The sequence below is a fragment of the Besnoitia besnoiti genome, chromosome XI, assembly GCF_002563875.1.
Source record: "Besnoitia besnoiti strain Bb-Ger1 chromosome XI, whole genome shotgun sequence".
Classification (NCBI taxonomy): Eukaryota; Apicomplexa; class Conoidasida; order Eucoccidiorida; family Sarcocystidae; genus Besnoitia; species Besnoitia besnoiti.
The window spans coordinates 99,924-115,952 of record NC_042366.1 but is presented as its reverse complement, the minus strand read 5'-3'; the positions used below and the strand labels follow the sequence as shown (position 1 = coordinate 115,952).

The following is a 16,029-nucleotide window of genomic DNA, read 5'->3' as shown; positions in this document are numbered from 1 at the left end:
ACAGGCAGTAAAAAACCAGATATTGCAGCAGCATCCACATCCTGTTTGCAGCAGCGACGAAATCAAGGGCGAGCTCAGACGAAGCAGGGTGATAAGCAACAGGCAATATGGTTGCAACCGACGACGACCGACAGTACACTCGTTACACACTCGTTACAGAGGCACTGGTCACCTCTCACGGCGTGCTCGAAACGCAAATCGCTCTTCAATGAAAAAGACGCATTCGAATACTAACTGCAGCATCAATTCTTGTTTTCTGAAACAGGGAACTTGGTGCATTGCGAAGTATAGAGACGCGCTGGACACGATGCGACCGCTGTCACGCCGCATCGCGTGCCCAGCGGTTCGCTGCGCGGGGGTTGCGCACTGCGGAACTCGCTAGGCAGGCATCGCGGCACCCGTCGATGCCAGAGGGGGCTACCATGGTGGCCGGCGATGCCAGCTACCATGTGCCGTCGTTGCGAGCACCGTCGACATACTGGTGCATCCAGGCTGCCAACTGCATTTTGGTGCGGCTGTGGCTTGAGTACGGAGACGGGGTAGCGACGATAGTGCCGTGAACGAGTGCCAGCTACGACGAAAAAGGCGGCGCTGTGCCACCCACTGCTCACGTAGCGCCCCCTATACCGTGATTCATTCGACCTGATAATCTGAATCGGCGGGGTAAAACATGCCCCGCTTTCTCCATGTGAACTGTGCGTGAGAGCTGGGTACCCGGCCCCTCGGCATTGAAGATAATTGCCGTCGGCCCTTCCTCTGTTTCGCGGGACGCGCCGCACAACTGTCGCAAGCCGTCGGGGTGAATGTGCATCCGACGTACTGTGCTTGTAGGAGCCAGAAGAGCCACGTGCGAGAGTTTAGTTACGTTGCAACACCATCTGTCCCTGACAGCTCTTCCACGCGCGAATGTCGCTGTAGGTTCTCCTCACACACACGCGGTAGACGGGCCCACGTTAGTCACCAGCCTTTGGTGCCTTTTGTTTGGGCGCATCCCATTCACGTGGTTTTCGGCGGCAGCCGCTAGTTATTCCCCCGGGGCACGTGCGACACATGGAAAAAAGACTTCCCTAGGTCTCGTCTCTATTCGCAGAAAGGGGCTGTCTCTTCTCAAATGAACCACTTGAGGCCTTTGCCAAGCAGCGTGTAACTAATCCAGTGAATGTGTACAAGGACTCCGGAATTTCCACAGTTTGGTCGATTGGCCGTGGTTGGAGTGCTGCTTCTTGCCCGCGGTTGACTTCACGTGCTTGGCAGTAGGAGACATTTTCCACTCTGGTGTGCCGGAGTTTCTGAGGTCTGACGATATACTAGTGGGTGGGCGCACACCACCTAGGAAGGTAGAACACCGGTTTGTCTGCAACAGAAGTGCCTTTTGCGGAGCGGAAACGGCGTTTGCTGTCGCGCGGCAACTGCTCGGTCGCGCAGAGATTCGCCGATCCGTAGACGATGTTCGCCCACTCGGTTCGAGCAGGTACCTCGCCCGGGTGTATTGTTTTCCTGGATTGTGAGCACAGAAGTCGCACTCAGGGAGGAGGTGTAGTCGCGCTGCCTAACAGGAAGGAAGATGCAAACACAATACCTGCGTTCGAATCCAGTACATTCGCGTGTTTACCATGTGGACATCTCCTCCCTCTCGTCGCGGAAGGGTCTCTGATAGCGGCAGTCCCTGCGTCCGGTGCCCGGGGATGCACACGGTGGGGGGTCGCTACACAGTCCACGAGCTACCAGATTCTGATTCTGAGATTCCCGCGCCGGTGGCGCTCCCGAAAGAAGTTGCAGCGAAGACGGGAAGGATCTGCGGATCCTCCATTACAAGATCTATATGCCTTGTTGTGCTAGTGGGTTTGTTGTGAGCGTCCCGCTGTGTAACTCCGCGAGTCCTCCGGGGCGAAACCCGCCGCTGGCTCCCTCCAACCATGCGGAGAGGGGGGATGGCGAAGAACTCTAAAAGAGGCGGTAGCGGTGGTCAGAGCGGCCGATGATTGTCGACTAGCTGTATTCCTTTCGAGTATTCCTCGGCTCCAAGCACTTTCATGCGGATAGACATAATGCCTCCGTCACGGCGGAAAAAGCCACAGCCCTCGCCCGTCGGGGGACGACATGCCGATTTTTTTGATGCTGAAAAGCCGGCCATTTCACAGTCGCCCTCGTTAAAAACCGTAAAATCCCACGGCGGAGAAACTCAACATTCCCCCTCGATGCCCTACTCACAGTCCTTGATCGTAGGGTCTCAAAAACATGCAAATGCTGCACCTCGGAGACCGTGTGTTTTGGAGGACAACACTCCCTCAAAAGGTAGCGAGGCGTTATCTTTCGAGCCTGTTCGTTTCCCCACCATAAATTTTGAGGCTTCTTGCAGAGAAGAACCGGCTTCTCCTGTCTCTCCCTTGTCAGTGACCTCAGGGTCTCGACACAACCTTCCAGGCCCCGGTAGAGACCCACGGGCTGCGCTGCGTGCAGAAGAATGTGCAACGCCGGACAACGCCCTTCATTCTCCAAATGACTCTGAAGAAGAGTTTCACTCGCCTCTACGTGACCTCCCTAGCCCTTCTGCCGTCCTCACGTCCTGTGGGGCGGTCGTGCTCACTTGGCTGCAGGATCCCCTGCTTACTCTCGTCGCGTCCGCTACCACCGCTGCTGCTCCTGCTCACCTTTCAGGATCAACGCTAAACGCCGACTCCCAGGGTGGAGAAATTGACGAGACTTCCGGCCGTAATGTGGCGGTGGCGGCAATTGGTGCAAGTGGTCAGCTGTGTGATGGCATCGCGGCCTTAACAATCGGCATTGGCATTTCCACAGCTGTTTTGTGTTCGTCAGTGTTGAAGGCAAATATATCTTCATCGGAAGCTGCCACAGAAACTGGTGCCTGCGGGAAACTAAGCGATTCATGTCCAGCTGCCGCAGACACTCGCTCAGTGTCTGCTGCGTACCAGTCAGAGTGGAGAGAAGGCACCCTTATAGCGACGCGTGACACGAAGACACGCCACGGATGCTGTGAACCTGACAGCGCGACTCCAGCAAGTTCTCCGGATTCCTTTGACGGAGTGACAGGGCTTCGCTGCTTAAGAACCTGCATCGTCGGTGTATGGATAAGTGGTGAGCGAAGGAGTGCTGAGGTGGCAGCGGAGCTCCACGCCCTGGCTGATTGGTGGTGCCAGCCCGGGAGTGGATATTCTGCCTTCCGCACTGTGGAATCTATACGGACTGTCTACAGTGTTTGTCGCGGTCGCCAGGTGCAGATCTCTCTCAGGCCTCAAGGAGCACGTGCTAAGCCTTAGCATATTCATAGGTGGATGTGCTTCATGGTTTTCTTGCGTATCGTTGTGTTTGGCTTCCGAAGGAAGAGCTGCCACAACCTCAAGTATCCCCATGAGAACGTCTCCATGCCATGTTGCTCTTGGAGGAGGCACTCGCGAGCGTGTCCCCTTTGGAACTGAGCTCGCGGGCGAGTCGCCGACGCACCCACGAGCGCCGCGGGGCCCTCCGAGGCGCATCTGTCATCCACTCTCCTGCGCGTACAGGTGCTGCGCCCTGTCTCTGCCCATAGAACACACACAGTGTTGTTGCCGCTCGGATAAGAGTGCTGGGGCGTTAAATCCTTTTCTCGAGATAAAAGCAAGACCCAGCGGCATACGGCTACATCGCTGCATCAATGGAGCTTTGGACTGCCTGCGTGGTCATGGCAGCAGGCCATATGAAGGCGACGTTGCAGGACATCAGTCAATGCTGTGCCCTGTTCCCTGATGTGTTTTCTCTGTGGCTTTTATTCAGCGTATATGGGAGCACTCCTGGCCGTGGCGCTGTGGTGGATCGTGGATTCCCTACTCTCGTTTTTCTTTGCGGCGTCTTCCTCTCGTCTGCTCCTGGTGCTGACCCGCACATGCGTGTCTATCCGACTACACTCTCTCCCCTTCGCTGTCGTCTCGCTTACGGCGAAGGCCGCCTTGCTGGCTCTACGCGACCCCCTTCCGGTCCGTCTCTCTGCCGCGGCTACGGCTGCTTCCATTCCGCTTCTGCTGATGACCAGCGTCTTCGCTGGGTCCGCCTCTTCGTCGGAAAATCGGCTGTCGCCCATGCCTCTGTCTTTAACATCGGACAGACGATCCGCTCTCCTCGCATCAGAAGCGCCCCTTTCTCTAAACAGCGTGGCGGATGACAGCCGGATTCGTGCCAGTGCCTTTGCCATTGTCTTTATCCAAATCGCTGTAGCCATTCTTCTTCTCCTCCGCTTGCTGCACCGGACGATGGCAGCGACCAGCAGCCGGAAACACAAGCCAGCCGAGAGCGCAGCGGAGGAAGGCCCGTCTACGAAGGCGGTATACTGTTGCGACACGTGGACGGCACCAAACCCATGTCTCTGGATGCCTGAGGAAACAAGGGACGACAGGAATGGCGCATGGGAGCTTCGTGCAGCACTGTTGCGACCGCCGTCAATCAGCGAGCTGCAGGAATTCTCTCCGTTTCTGGCCGGTTTTCTTATCCAGAGTACTGTGAGGTAAGACGACGCACGTGGAGGTAGCTGGCACCTGGCACGCATGACCATCGCGCGATACCAAAGCTGTATTGGCGAAGATACGTCTGGTTTTTTCTCGCGTATGCTCAGGGTCGTCCTTTATTCTGCTATGATGAAAGTCGCAGCTTCTTGGGGAGTAAAAGCTCTTGCAGCTCACCAGGTAACCAAGTGGAAAAGAGAAAGGAACGAGCTTGCTTCCCAGAAGGGCTTTGGCATTGGGGCCGTATAGTAGATATGAACCAAAAGGTTTGTAATGCTTTCGTACGCGATCATCGGCGCCACCACACATACATTAGCGGGGGCGCCGCGCTGACGCACGGGATTAGAGCTAATGTATGGCGAGGCTTTCGCGTTTACCTCTGCAAAACGAGTCCTGCGTAGCACGAGTGCTCATTTGAGTAACGTCCCCTGGATAACGCTGCGGGTACCAGGTGACAAACGTAGCTCCAGCCTTGTCTAGTGACCCGATATGCGGCCAAGCCGCATAGGAACCAAAGAATTCCGTCTGCGCTGCATATCACCCATGCTATTAGTTTTTGGCTTTGGCGCCAGGTTGCCTCGAGCGTGTACACCGTCCACGGCTTGCCCTGTGAGGCTCTCACACAAGTCGCCCAGTCTGTCATCCACAAGGCAGAAACACTGGCGTCGGCCGGTTCTTCTTATGAGGCATTGCCAGACATGCCATCAGAAGCTGTTCTTGCTGAGAAGAGCGCTGGTACAGCTTCGCGAAATGAGCCTTCCCGTACGACACCAGAGGGTATGATGTGTGCCGAAGGCAGTCCTGTCAGCGGGATAAAGCGGGAGGTGACATCGCGCAGAGCGCTCGTCATGCGCCACGTGCACCGACGACTATTATACACAGCGGGGTGGATGGGGCTTGTTGCGACGATGTCTGCTGCATGCGTCGGCTTTGCATGTAAGTTCCTGCGCAGTGCGCGCTCGCGAGGCGTGACCTGTCCCGTCGCGGCGCTCGCTGTCATGGAGAATAGCAGTTAATCAGGCAATGAGGTCGTTCGGACTCAGCGGCGGCAGTGCGCAGAATAGGACCACACACCGGTTGCTAGAACAGGAGATGTATATACAGAAAAAACAGCAAAATGGGGCAGCGTACCAAAATCATCAACCCCACCTTTACACCTAGCGGCGTGCACCTTTTCCTGATATGGCTTGCCCGTATCTGTGTTTCTTTTCCTAATGCGTGCGCCGCAGTCTTCCTTCGTCTACGGACTTCTAGCAGAGGGTTATCGGAAACTCTGCTCGGTTTTTGTCTCGCCAGCACTCCTGCGTTAGCAATCTTGCCTGTCACTGCCGCTCTTGAAGGACTCCTCCTCCACGCTAAACGCGTGCAAACCATTGCATGCGCGTACCTGGTTTCGTTGCCTCTGCCGCTAGCGCTGCTGCTGCATTCCCATATCGCCGCCCGTGGAGTTACGGAACCTGCTGTTCTCTCTTCACTGAGTGAGGAGAATCATGCTGACGATATTGAGCCTGCAAGCTTAGCTAAAGGGGGGGTAGACCTTAGCGATCTACCCGTCTACGGCGCGGCGCTGGTATGGATTTTGCCCCTCGCGTACAACTTAGGGCGAGCTGGTGTGTATGGAGTGGCTTGGTGTCGCGCCCGGTACGAGGCGGAGGCAGCGGAACAGAAAGGAAGCGTGGCTGCTCAGGGAGGCGCTGGCGATGACGCCTTCCGCCGAGAAGTCTGACCGCGTGCCTGAGGCCCGCACGGAGCTGTACCGGCGGTTTCGCGCAGAAAAAGTGCTGCGCGCAGGCACTTGATGGGAAATTTGCTGTGCATGACCGTGCAAGCGCCTCGCAGACGACATCGGACACATTTGAGTCTCAACCGGGGTCCTTGTGTACGCACCGCGTATCCGAAAAACGTGGGTGAGCGGCCCTTTGCATTCTCAGGGAGAGCTTGACGCGGGCGCGATGCACTGTCTCAATTCATGGTTGGTCGCGCGCTGCCAAGCGTAGGTGTTCTGCTCTACCTGCCGGTGTCTGCCAGCCTTGCTCTTACGCAATCCCATATGGCAGCAGCCTCTGTCTGGGTACGCCGGCGCTCGATTTCAGTGTGCCTTCTCTGTGGGGGGATTTGCAGGTGTTGCGGGTCTCGCTGGTGAATTTCGCTGTCATCTGCAAGCTTTAGGCATCAACGCACTGACGGAATACCATCAACGGAGGGTGCCCGTCCAGACAATGCAGATAAAAATGCATAGTTATTCTGTGATACGCATCACGCGAAGGGACGGCACGTTTCTGTGTAGTTGAGTTCCAAAACCCTTTTGAGTAGCTAGGAAAATGTCGATGGCCTTCGTTGCAAAGCACGATGCTACGGCACAGCAGCCACGTAGCACGCCGGGCATATACTACCAACTCAGCAGGGAAGCACTTGAAAACACACAAGGATGCCTCAGGCGCCCACTAGTCTAAAGGCGAATCCTGCGTTCCGCGTCACCTTGAGCGTCTCTGTGATGTCGCGGCCGCTCCACGTAGAAAGACAGGACTTGCAGGCCAGCATGTCTGTCTCCCTAGGTACGCCTAAAGATCGCCCGTCAATCGAGAAGCTAGATTTATAAAAAAGAACGCCTGTCGTCTCCCTCTCCCGCCTTCTCCGGAAAGGAGCTGCCCGGTAGGGTCTCGCACGTTGCACCCGCCAACTGCGACGTGGCGTTAACGCGGAAGAAGCACGGCTTCCTTTCCTTCTCTGAAAGTTCACGTGAATACATTGCGCATGCCAGCATGCACCCATGGACAGAAGTGTTTCCCGAACTCTACTCACACATGCGTCGCCAGCTGTGCAAGATCCTTGCTGTGGTAGCCTCGAGGCACCACTGTGTTTTCGTTTCGTTCGCCAGCTCTCTGTCCCGCGTTCTGGACTACGGCAACGTTATACACTGACCTCATAGACAAAGGGACATCTTTAGTGCTCCTCTCCGTCTCCTGCCTTGCCAGACTCTTCACTGTCGGCCGCCGCGCGGGCTCGCTGTGTCACTGGCGCATCTGCGTCCTCGGCGCCAGCCGTCGGCCTCGACATATCAGAAGCACGCGATCCGTCTGCCCTCGCCTCAGGCCTCGAGACCCCGTCACTCTGGGTCGGCTTTTCTGGGATGCTGACGACAGGAGACTGGCGACTCGCTGGGCCGCCACCAAAGAGCAACGCGGCTACTGCCGCAGACCCTGCAGCTGCCGCTTCTTCGGGGCTGCGCGGAGGAGGAGGCGCCGCGGCCACGGAGCTCTTGGTCTTTGCCTCTGCAGCTGCAGGCGGGGCCCCCGACGAGGCCAACGTGGCGGCACTGCAGCCGCCCGTCGCCGCGGACACATCGGCGGGAACGGGTGGGGGGGGGGGAGGCGACACGCTGCTCGATTTGTTGGCGGATGCGGGGCCTCCGGCCTCTTGAATGATACGCAGGACCGCCGCTGGACACCAAACAGATAGAGGAGAAGACGGAGGAGACACTCGCGTCCGCATGCGCTTCACAACATCTCGCCAGAAATCGCTGCAGCAGAGCGCTGAAATCCCCTGCGAGCACCTTTAAACTGCGCTAAACCCGAGAGCATAGAGAGACGGAAAGAGAGCTGAGCCACAGCTACGTGTCTGTCCGCACAGACGACCACAGGCTCGCCCTCCTTCCGTCGCTTCCCCTTCGCTTCCACGCCAAAGGCCGCCCGTGCGCATGCACAGCGAAAAAACGTCCTTTCACGTTCCTTCTGTGGTTTGCTCGTGTCTTACCCTTTTTCATCGCCGCTGACGGCTCCGCGAAGACGACGCTGAGAGAGCGGCCGTCGTACGTGCTCCCTGGAAAGAAGTCAGCGCACAAACCGTCGACGTGCGTAGCCGGTTCGGGCACTGCATAGTGAAAAAGCCCTTGGATGGCCTCGGCAACCCATCTACCTCGACTGTATGCATGCCCTATATCTCAGTAGCGAACGCTCCAGGATGCACGATAAGCGATTAGCCGACAGCCGCAGTCCGGGACCCTCCACCGGTTCTGTCAACCTAGACGCCGACTGAGAGCCCGAAGGGGATCACGCTACGGCAGCTACCACCCCACCCACGCTCGCGACCGCGGCGCGCCCCAGCCCCCTTCACAAGGCGCCAGGAGAGCGCGCCGCCCCTGCATTGGCCATGCATGTGTGCACATAAATAAGCATACATACGCGCAGGCACCTGATAGCCCCCCGCCTAGGCAGAGGCCGCGATGCCTTACCCTGAATGCCAGCCATGGCTTGAATGGCAGAGTCGACGTCGCGGAACTCCACGAGGACCGGCACGCCTTCGCCTTTCGCTGCAGCCGAGGTCGCGAGGTTCTCCAAAACATCCACGAAGAGAATCTCGCCGTAAGGGCTCGCGCGGATGCGCGCCTCAGACGCGGTTGCCTCGCGGAGAAGGGGCGGCACCTGAGCGCCAACCGCACGCGACACGCTGAGAATGAGTCTGCCGCTCGCCGTGGGCGCAAAAGACGTGTCCGCGGACGCGTCGAAAGATGCCAAAAACACTCGATGCACCACAAAACATGCAGCGCCCAGAAAAAACATCTTCTATCCTCTCGTCGTGAAATGCGCACCCAACACATGTCTGCAGAGTCAACGCGTGGAAACGACGGCCGCTGGGCTCGCAGCCACCCACCATGACTGCGCGCACCTGTTCGAGCCGACTCTTGCGCCTTCATGGGACTTACCAGAGGCAGCGGCGGCAGCATGTTGTGGATTGCAATGACTTTGCTCAGCGTCCTGCAGAAAAGGGATAAGCACACGCGACGCGGGCATTTAGCTCCACAGAGAGCCACAAGGTGAAGGACGCAAAACAGGTACGTGCACACACGCGAAGCAACGACGCGCGAGAAGAGGAGATACGCCGCCGAGACGCCAACGCAAGAGAGAAAACGGCACACGTGAAGAACGGCGCCAAGCATTCACCCCAAAAAAAACAAAAAGAAGAAAAACCTTACAAGGTGGTCTGAGGGGCTGTGACCTCTGCAGATGCCTTACCCGACAATCGACGGAGCAGCAGGCGCGGGGGACACGACGCCGCCGTCGCCTCCGGCTTTCACGTGGCCGTGCGGCATCGCTCGGCGGACTTGCAGGACGCGATCCGCTGAAAAAAAGTCGAAATCGAAATGAGTCGCAGGTCTGACGCCTACCAAACAAAATACGGGCCCCCGAAACCCGCCGAAGCGCCTCCTCTCACTTTCTTTCGAGGGACGAGCTTGCGCGTGCGCAGAGATGCCACCGAACGAAAGCCGTTCGTTGCTGCAGCCTCCGAAGCAGACAGAACCCCAGGTCCTATCCGCCCTAGTGCTGGAGTAAAAGGCACATCGATACGAGCCCTGGCATCCGCTCGAATGATTCCGCGAAAGCTTTTTCTGCCCATTTGAAAGCGTCTCGGCTGCGCAGACTGACGATGCCGCGACCAGAGGCCTCCTCCGCACAGGCCTCACCCGATACTCCGCCTGGCGAAGACGCCCTCCGCCACGACACACAGATCCGCAGACATCACCTTCCGCCGAGAGGCTGCGCCGCATCGTGTAAGTCTTCACCGTGCCCGCCCCGGAACGAGAACAAGACATCCTAAGACGTACTCAGGAGCAGTGCCCATGAAACCACCCACATAGCAGGGCGTTGAAGCACACTTCCGGGAAGCCTCCTTCACGCATCGCGCTCCACAGGGGGCAGCCTCTTACCAATCCTCATGTTGTTAAGGCCCGCCACCGCGACGTCTGTGACGTTCGGATCCAGATACTCGCAAAACGCAAAGCCTTTGCAGTCTCCTCGCTGCTGGTCCTGCGCACATCAAGAGTTCCCCAAGCGCAACAGACTCCGACGCTGGCGGATCAGCTCGCCACGGGCTGCAGGCGACCCCGCGGCCAGCCTACCGAGGGCATCAGCACACGGAAAGCGGTTAGACTGCATGCAGTGACGCATGAGTTCCACGGTGGACCATCGTAGCCACGCCGGCGCAAGAACGTGCAGAAAGGTAATAGCGGAATCTGAGATCGTCGGCGTATGCGCAGCTCGAAGAAAGCCAACACATGCCGGGGAGGTCAGCAGCGCTTAGGGAGTCACCCAGAGCGCGCTGGGGACAGCAAGACCTGCTCCGCGCTACTCCACCGCGAAGCAGCTCTGGCATCGACGTTGTTTCCGTCCGCCAACAAGCGGAGACAAACGAGACCGAGGTAATCAATCCAGGAAGCACACACACAGGGCCTCGCCGCTTGCTTTACCTGCCGGAAAGGAGACTGAGCTGCGCAGGGGTCACAGGCGCCTGGATCTCCCAAAGATCAACTAACGAAGTGGAAAACATGAAACGAGCACACCCCCAGAGAGAAGAGGAGACCCCGAAGAGTAGCCAACCTCCGAGCAGAGTCGGACGCAAGCAGAATGAAAACATGCTCCCGCATGCGCACCCAGCGGCACACACACGGTAAAAACGCGGGAGAATTAAAACGGCGAGGGCGAAATCCAAAGGCATCTGGAGACTTCTCGCCTATCATCTGTCACGCTCCGGACGCAGACTCAATCGCATGCACTTAGTCATACATCGAATCCCATTTGGGCACATTCAGGCAATGCGTGCATATAAATGCATCATTGCTTAGACATAGGTTGAGTGGGAGGTACTCCTGGAGTCAAAAATTCCAACTGAGTGAAGCAGAGTTGACAAACAAGACGCGAGCAGCAATGCACACAAGGGAAAGAAGCAGGAGACAAAGCAGTGCTGATAGCCCTTTTTATTTTTTGAAGTACAGGAAAAGAAAGGGCGCGAATCACGACATGCCGCTTCTGTGTAACAGAAGCGGCATGTCGTGATGCCAAGAGAGAGAGAGGCAAACGTGGATGGAAACTGGAAAAAGGGGCGAAAAACGCAGAAGAGGTGGACGAGCAAAGCGAGGGGGCGGCAGCAGACGCAGTGCCCTCGAAGCTACAGTGGCGCCACGGAACCGGGAAAAAAGGAACGAAATGACACGCAGCGGCAAAACAACGTACTTTGACGACGTGGAGAGCCCGCAGTTGACCGAACGCCTCCAAGAGTTGCTGCACGCAAAACAGATCGCGATACGAGGCCCAATGAGAAAGCCACGCTCGCCAGTCGCGACCGCAGATGAGATGGCAAAAACGGAGAAGTAAATTGAAACGAAGCAAAGCCGCTTCTGAGGAAGAGACCGCGGCGGGACAAGAGAGAACGAGGAGACGCTTACCGGCGCAAGCTAACCGAGACAAAGGTCAGAGGCGGAAGACGGGCGCCACCAAACTTCGCACGGCTCCACTCGTCTCTTCGTTTTGTTTTCTGTGTCCACAGGCGACTCCCCTTCTTCTTCCCTAAATTCAGCCTCACCTTGCAGCCTTGCTCCGTGATGCTGTGCGGCAATCCACCGACAAAGATTTTGTGAGGGCTGTCGGGCACGGTTGTGGAGACGATTCCCAAGGCGCCGGCTGCAAAGGCATCGAACATGAAAGTGGTAAGAACGATGAGCCGCCACGCGCAGCCACCGAAATCAGCTCAGAAGAAAGGCGGCGAACAAACCGCTACATACGCAGGGCGAGCTGACAGAGACGACAGCGGTCAGCCTCGCAGAGTGCAGGCCTAAAACGCGACTAAGAATCCGCGTCTGGAAAGAACGAGTTCGCACAGAGAGGCGAGCGAGAAAAGTACACAGAAGGCAACACCAGCACAAGCAACCGCACACGAGAAAAGAAACAAGATCCGAGAGAGAAGAGAACAAAATTCAGAAAAGGATGGACACCAGAGCAAGGCAACGGTGAGCGAGGGAAGAGTAAGGAGACCTGAGGTGGCACTTGACGAACGAAGGAGAAAAAAAGAAGGTGAAGAGGAAGCCACACGGAGGCACTGTTTTCTCTTCTTTTGCTTTCCCCCCATTCGTCTTACTTCCTCTCATTCATGCACGCTTCTCTTCACTTTTCTTCGTTGCTGTCTCCCCAGTTTGTCCAACCCTGCCCCGTCTGCCCTCTGTTTTCTGCAGTCTCTACACTGTTGCCTCTTTTCTCCGCCCCTTGGTTTCTTCCGTTTCGCCTCTTTCTTGGCTCGTCTTTCCTCCCTCCGGCCCCTATCTCGTCGGCCTCCGTTTCTTCCCCTTGCAGTCCTTCGAGTGTTTCCGAGCAAATCGTCCTTCTGCGTAGCTTCCCCTTTCCGCCCCCTCCACTCTCCGTCGCTCTCGGCTGCGCTCTCGCCGCGAGCGCATTCCCATACTCTTCCCTCTCTTTCCGCTCTTCCAGTCGCCTCATTCTATCCCCACTGCCTCGTTCACTCCGCTTTTTCATTCGCGATGTCTCCCCGCGGGTTTACCTATCAGAGAACTCTCTGCAGGCGCCGAGGGCGTCGCGGACGAATTTGGCGGGGGCACGGCGAACCCCGTGAGACTGCCAAGCCGCGCGCGCTCCTGAAGGACACATCGCACAAAAGGTGAGCGCGCCTTGTGGCAGACGCATCCTCTGGAAACGTCCACGGAGAGAGGGGACACACACATGCGTGTTGCTGTTGTTGAACAACTCGGAAGAGCTCTAATTCCCCCTGCGCGCGCTACAGCAGAAAACGGGGGGCACGCTGGCCTAGGTGGCGCTCGCGACCTCCTCTCTGTTCAGGACGGGCTCGTCTTGTTCGTGTCTGTTTGTGTCTCTCCTCGAATGCCGCCTGTGAATCTCTGCGTCTCACGTCAAGAGCCTGGCACGACTTACCTCCTTGTACTGCTGCTCCGCGAGTGTCGGATTGTAGTCTTGCGGGCGCCGAAGACTCAGGGCGCAGTTGCGCTGAGGATGAATGCAAAGCCCCAGACAAAGCGAATGCGAAGGCGCGCCACGGACGCGAGGAGACACTACCGGAACGAAGAGACAGACGCACGGACAAAGCCGAAGACGATGTGCACAGAGTGACGCATGCTCACTACGACTCACACAGGGGAGACGCCGCAGCAAAAGATGACTTCTCAAAACGCTTACCCAGGAGACGCCGTCGAGTCCCAAGGTGAAGTTCGCCTCCTCGATCGACCGATGCTCCAAGAACGCGAAGCGCCGCGCCGCGTTCACGTAGACGTGCACAATCTGAGACACCGGCGAAGGCACACACGAAACAGCAGGAGTGAGACAAGCCGAGACGGGGAGGAGGGGGGGGGGGGGCGGGGCAGACAGAAGGCAAGATAACACGCGCGGGCGAGAGGACAGTGAGGCTAATGGCAAGACGAGAACTGGAAGCATGACGAGCACGCACGGGAGACTGCAAGGCGAGTGGAGACAAACGGAGACACATCCGGAGTCATCGCTTGGATTCTTCCGCACGTGTATCGCCAGCTCGACAGTCGATGGGCGCCCTTCGCTTTGCGCCCACGTCAGGCCGCCTGCCTAGCCTCTCCAGCCGCAACTCGGGCTTCATTTGGCTCTGCTTTCCCTCTATTTGCTTCGTGCGAGGCCAGTTCGGCCTCCGGCAGCGTGCCTTCCTCACTTCTCTCCAGGTGCCCGAGCCTTGCCGTTGCTGTCTCCCCTCGTTCCCTGCGCCCGTCTCGTCGGCTGGAGTTCGCGAATGTGTGTCCCCTCTCGCATGCAAATAAACACGCGTATATTTTAGATCCGCACGCATGATACAAAGGCCAGCCGCGGTCTCTGTGTGCAGCGCACCGTGTCTCCAGGGACTTTGTTGGGTAAAAGCGTGTTGAGCAGCTCGTTGAAGTACTGTTGCACTTCGGGCTGCGTCACCGGCACGGGCAAGTTTCCGACGTAGACCTTCCTGCAAAACAGAAAGAAACAGAAGGTCGACTCGAAGAAAGCAGAGCAAGGCGGGGCGACTCGCACTGGCTAAGACCAACTCGCGCAGACGCGGGCACGGAGCCCCCACGAGCAACCCGCCTAAACTTTGCAGCACGCCTGCATGCGGATCCATAAGAAAGGATTGTCCAGCGGCCTGTAGCAGCCGCGCAGGCAGTCTCCGCGCCAGCGAGAGCAGCGGGATAGAGAAGAAGCCAGCGAGCGCCGACAAAGATGACGGGCACACAGACTCCCGGTCAGAGACCGCGGCGGACGTAAAGGCGAGGTGCCAGTGGCGTACCTTGCGTGGCGACTCTGCGTATTCAGCTCCGACCCCGGCACGTTCATTCCCGTCGCGGAGCCCGCCGGTCCCTGCAGCAGACGTCACAGTCCCGCGGCAAGCAACAAGTGCTTCGCCCTGTAAACCCTAAACCCCAGACACCGCCCGAAAATCAGGGCAGCGCACGCGCGCGCCCGCCGAGAACTGTGCCCATTCAGTTCTCTGCTGCAGCCGCGCTCTTGGGGGGGAAGGGTGGCGAGGCGACTTCCTGCTGGAAAAAAAGTGCCCCGGAGCCTGAAATGGCCACTCGCTGCCTCGACCCCACGGCCGCAACACGTCCTTCCAGGCACACTGCTTCTGGTGCATCCATCAAGACAAATCAAGTTGAGGTATAGCCACAGTTTTAGCCATCGCGGCGAGTTTCGACACATCGCCCCTGTCATCGCACGCTTTTAGGCGACGCATGTGCTGCACGGTTCGAACGGCATCCGCAGCACTCCATTCCGCGACCTCATCAGCTGCACAGCAGCGTCTCACGCGTCTCCTTCTGCGCGAGCTCCTCCTCTCCCCTTCCCCCGACCCCCCCGACCCGGTTGTTTGGAGAGCCGGTCAGTGTGTCGTGCTGCATACTTTGACGCCTTTTACCTGAAGGAGCTCTGCGGTCTTCATGGCCATCTGCAGCGCCCGCGCGGCACTGTTGGCGGCGGCTTGGCGTGCACTGACGGCAGCCGCGGCAGCGGCAGCGGCTCGGGCGACGTCGACCGCGTGTTCGTCAGAGTCAGGGGCGCCCGCCTGGGCGGCTGCGCTCCCCGCCTGTGGCGGGATCGCGCCAGGCACACCAGGCGCGAGCGCCCCGTCTTCTCCGCCCCCGAAGAGGCCCTGGGGCTTCTCCAGCAGCGGCGCGCTCAACACTGAGGTGACCGCCGCGGCGCCGGCGACAAACGCGGCGGCCGGAGAGGACAGAGGAGCCGGGGAATACGGAGACGAGAGGACTGGAGGAGGCGGAGACAGCAGAGACTGTTGCGGCCCGTTCACCGACAGCGCAGACGGCGAAGGGGTCACCAGAGGTCCCGGCGACGGAGCCGACGCAGATTCCCCCGCCTCAGTCTTCAAAACCTTACTGAGAAACGCAACGAAAGGGAACATAAATGAAGGTGTGCACCGGAGCGTCTCGCAGAATCCCGATTCGTGGCCGCTCGCTGACGTTAACAGAGCCTCGCGTGCATATTATATGCAAGTATATAGAACCCTAAACCCTAATACATGTGCAAAGATGGACAGGCACATGCTGGGGTCGACCTCGGCGGCATCAGGAAACTCAGGGATACCCTAGGCGGACGGCACGTTCTTTTCTTTCTCTCAAGGCAGCCCGTCCCTGCAGCGCTTACGCGGCATTTTCTTCTTCCAAGGCACTGGCCTTCCTCTTTTCCCCCACCGCCGGCTCTAGCCCCCCAGCGCGGCGAAACGCCAACGAAGGGTCCAT

General features: G+C 58.2%; 2 protein-coding genes across 2 annotated transcripts; one reads left to right on the top strand and one right to left on the bottom strand.

Moving 5' to 3' along the window:
- Window positions 1-2,198: 2,198 nt before the first annotated feature.
- Window positions 2,199-6,219, top strand: BESB_019060 (uncharacterized protein; the record flags this gene model as incomplete). The annotated part of the gene is made up of 5 exons (XM_029360615.1): window positions 2,199-3,096; window positions 3,772-4,495; window positions 4,604-4,673; window positions 5,066-5,270; window positions 5,804-6,219. The coding sequence occupies 5 exons, from the start codon at window positions 2,199-2,201 to the stop codon at window positions 6,217-6,219; spliced, it is 2,313 nt and encodes a 770-aa protein (XP_029215974.1).
- Window positions 6,220-7,436: 1,217 nt separating this feature from the next.
- Window positions 7,437-16,029, bottom strand: BESB_019050 (RNA recognition motif-containing protein; the record flags this gene model as incomplete). Its single annotated transcript, XM_029360614.1, has 15 exons — window positions 7,437-7,933; window positions 8,247-8,312; window positions 8,725-8,914; window positions 9,196-9,247; window positions 9,506-9,611; window positions 10,198-10,297; window positions 11,501-11,548; window positions 11,850-11,947; window positions 12,819-12,912; window positions 13,208-13,279; window positions 13,469-13,570; window positions 14,141-14,249; window positions 14,568-14,638; window positions 15,192-15,666; window positions 15,935-16,029. 15 exons carry the CDS (start codon window positions 16,027-16,029, stop codon window positions 7,437-7,439), a joined length of 2,175 nt encoding a protein of 724 aa, XP_029215973.1.